The sequence below is a fragment of the Magnolia sinica genome, chromosome 13, assembly GCF_029962835.1.
Source record: "Magnolia sinica isolate HGM2019 chromosome 13, MsV1, whole genome shotgun sequence".
In the NCBI taxonomy this organism is placed as follows: Eukaryota; Viridiplantae; Streptophyta; class Magnoliopsida; order Magnoliales; family Magnoliaceae; genus Magnolia; species Magnolia sinica.
In genome coordinates, this window is record NC_080585.1 from 153,363 (window position 1) to 157,111 (window position 3,749).

General features: G+C 43.7%; 1 protein-coding gene across 1 annotated transcript; it reads left to right on the forward strand.

Annotated features, from left to right (window-relative positions):
* Positions 1 to 862: 862 nt before the first annotated feature.
* LOC131222287 (probable galacturonosyltransferase-like 2) lies at positions 863 to 2,327 on the forward strand. The gene has a single exon (XM_058217301.1). It carries the CDS (start codon positions 879 to 881, stop codon positions 2,163 to 2,165), a length of 1,287 nt encoding a protein of 428 aa, XP_058073284.1. The 5' UTR covers positions 863 to 878; the 3' UTR covers positions 2,166 to 2,327.
* The last annotated feature ends 1,422 nt before the right edge of the window (positions 2,328 to 3,749 follow it).

Here is a 3,749-nt window from a genome sequence, read left to right on the forward strand (position 1 = left end):
TTGTGGTGTGATCCAGTTGGGCTTTGGATTTGCCTCATTTTTGGGTTTATAACCTAAAATGACATGAACAAATGGATGAACGGTGTGGATAAGACACATCTATAACGGTGGCCACTCAAAGCTCATGCTTGTTCCCAACTGGAGGCTGGAGGGGTAGGACGCGATCCGTTATGTATCTGACAAGGGATGAGGTCTATCACTTTTCTCTTATCATTTTAGGGTGTTAAGGCATACCTATTGAAAAATCTGTGTGCGCCCCACCATGATGTATGCTTTTTTTTGTTCATGCAGTTCGTCCATCTCCTAACTTATTTTAAGACGTGAGCTCAAAAATGAGACATAAATTTCAGGCGGACAACCACCATAGGAATTAGTGGTGATTGAACGTCCATCGTTAAGAACTTATTTGGCTCAAAAGTTTTGGATAAAATTGATAGTTGCATTTTACCTTTTCCCTTCATCCAGGCTTCCGTGACCTTACGGATAGATTGGGTGTTAAGTAAGAGCCCTAACAAGTTTTGAATGATAGGACGGTCCATCACTACTGTTTCTTATGATATGGTCCCACAGGGGAAAAAAAAAAAACATATACAGAGGGCATGGATACATGATATAAACATCAAGGCCGCACCGTCTTGGGTGAGGCCGCGGTCTCACCTAATCCGCTGCCTATGCAATCGGTCCGAGTTTGAATACAAAGTACATGGTACGGTACCTATAGTCGTACAATTTCAGGTCAAAGAGTCTCCATCTAGAAAGACAATTGACAGCTAAGCAACTGAGAATAAAAATCCCAACGCAACGCGTCCTTAGGAATAAGGATAGAAACGCGTTCAAATGACGTAGTCACGCGAACGAGATCCCTCTCCTTTCAACATATGTGTAGCTGCAAACTTCATAGGACTTGTCTTTGTTATCTGCATTCGACTCTTTCTTCGTTGTTTCCATATTCTTTCTTGACTGCATTAAATAAACAGAACCTCTTCCTTCACCATTTCCGTCTCAGCCATCTCAATTTTTATTTTTTATTTAAAAAAAAAACAGAGAAACTCATCTCTTCTCTCTCCCAAACACCACTCATGTTCTCCTCCAAAACCCATTTGCTCCAACTGCTTCTGTTGCTCTGTCTTGTAACCGAAAATGCAGGAGAAGCCGCGCAGAGGAAGAGAAGGGCGACCCAGTTCCTAGAAGCTCCTCTCTTCTATAACTCCCCCCAATGCCCACAGCTTTCCATTCAAGAAAACCGACATTGCAGCAAGGACATGGTTAACATAGCCATGACTCTCGATCAAGCTTATCTTCGAGGATCCATGGCTGCCATTCTCTCCATAATTCACCACTCCACCTGCCCCCAGAATCTCTACTTCCATTTCATCACTTCCCTCAGAAGCCAGCTAAACCAAACAACCGAGGAAAATGAAGAAGATGATGATCTCCAATCGACGATATCAAGCTCCTTCCCATATCTCTCCTTCAACATCTACACTTTTGACGAGAAGACTGTAAGCGGAAGAATCTCAACATCAGTGCGAGAAGCGCTCGACAGACCGTTGAATTATGCGCGTGCCTACCTCCCCGACCTCCTACCTCGATGTATCCGCAGAGTAATCTACTTAGACTCAGACGTAATACTGGTGGACGACATTGAGGAGCTATGGTTGACGGAATTCGAGGGAGAGTCGGTCATCGCAGCACCAGAACACTGCAATGCGAACATGTCAAGGTACTTCACAGGAGCATTTTGGTCGAACCCGGTCCTTTCAATGACATTCTCAAATAGGAGGAGGAAGGCGTGCTATTTTAACACAGGGGTAATGGTGGTGGATATGGAGAGATGGAGGGGGAGAGATTGCAAAAGGAAGGTAGAAGAGTGGATGGAGTTGCAGCAGAGGATGAGGATATATGAGCTGGGGTCGTTGCCGCCCTTCTTACTTGTGTTTGCAGGGGAGATAACGAGAGTGGAGGAGAGGTGGAATCAACATGGGTTGGGCGGAGATAACTACGAGGGGCATTGTCGTAAATTGCACCCGGGGAGGGTGAGCTTACTGCACTGGAGCGGGAGGGGGAAGCCATGGGTTCGCTTGGATGAGAATAGGTCGTGTGCTGTCGATGCTATGTGGGCGCCTTACGATATGTTGAGGAAGTCGGTCCAGCGTATCTATTAGATTAGATAAATGTGGGTTTTTTTTTTTTTCAAATGACTAGTCTTTTATTTATTTATTTATTTATTTAATAATTATAGTTGATAAAATTCTCTATGAAATGGAAAAAATAAAAAATAAAATTGTACAAACTTAAAACTAGTGTTTAATAATGTGGATGTGCTTGACTCACTTGAAATCTTTGTGAGTTTGGTGTGGTTAGTTTGCTAATTTTGGCTTCACATGATTATCGAAACGTAAAGGTAAGGCTGTACATGAGTCAAGCTAGCTCGAAAAGCTTACTCGACTCGGCTCGACTCGGCTCGGATTGACTTGGCTTGAAAGGCCGACTCAAGGCGAGTCAAGCTTGCTTATTAAAGCTCGAGTTGAGTTCAAGCCAAGTTCAACCATGGTATATTTCAACTCGACTCGACTCAAAGCTCGAGCTCAAGCTCGACTCAACTCGAGTAATATATTTTAATAATATATATTATATTAATATTAAATATATATAAAATATATATATTTAAGTTTAAAAAAAGAAGTTAAAACTTAAAAGTTTTTATTAAAAAACCCTACCCAACCCTACCCGTCTCCATTCCCTCTTTTTCTTTCCCTTATCCTAACGAGGTAAACTCGACTTGACTCGAACCACTAGCTCGACTCGAAAGCTTTGGCAAACAAGCCAAGCCTCAATGTTGAGCTCGAGCTTAAACTCGAGTATAGCATGGACGAGTCAAGCCGAGCTTGGCCCACCTTGACTCGACTCGGCTCGATGTACAACCCTATGGCTTAAGGCTTTGGTTTGGTGATCAAATCTATTTTATGATATTAAAATATCCACGCTCTTCTCTCAGTTTAGCGTGGTCCATCAGTATATGTGTAAGACCCGTATCCTATACTGTACCGTTCTGTAAGCTTTCGCGGTCCTTCCGATCGAATTCCGACAACCCGGGATCTGTTATCGGCAATTGCGCGCAATCTTGAGTCGTGTCCAATATATCTGAGTCGGCTCGATTCGAAACTTGTACCGTCATGACTGCATTGTCACCGCAGTTCCAATGTCGTGTCTCGCGCGCTAATGCGACGTTTAGATCACAAGTTGTGGCCAGCGCATTATAATGACTGTGGATTGCACATTGTGGGACCCACCTACCCCTATGGTACCATTCCCTAGGTGGGTGATGTCATGCCCTTAGACAAGTAATAATAGCTCCTCTTCTTAAGTTAACACCTCCCCTTACCTAGGCATTTATGATGGCCTTCCATTATTATGACAAGCCATGACTTCTTCCTCTCTCTTTCCTTCCTCATTTCCTCATCTCCCCTAGCAACTAAGAAGCCATGGACATCCCAACCCATCTTCATGGCCATCCCTCTTTCACCTTAGATCCCCTTCAATCCAACCATTAGAAGCCCATCTCCACCATTAAAAAGGATCCTAAAAGGCTCGAGGACCTGAGGGATTGATGAAGGAGTAGATCTAGAGGTGGGTGCTTCTCTCTCTCTCTCATTTTTTGTGTGGTGTGTGGCCCACTCGGATGGACTCCACCTTGATGTATGTCATATCCAAACCATCCAACTCATGTGGACCTTACCTTAGGGAGA

Bases quoted from the DNA above. Each gene is read 5' to 3' on its own strand.
- LOC131222287 (XM_058217301.1), top strand. From the start codon at position 879: ATGTGTAGCTGCAAACTTCATAGGACTTGTCTTTGTTATCTGCATTCG.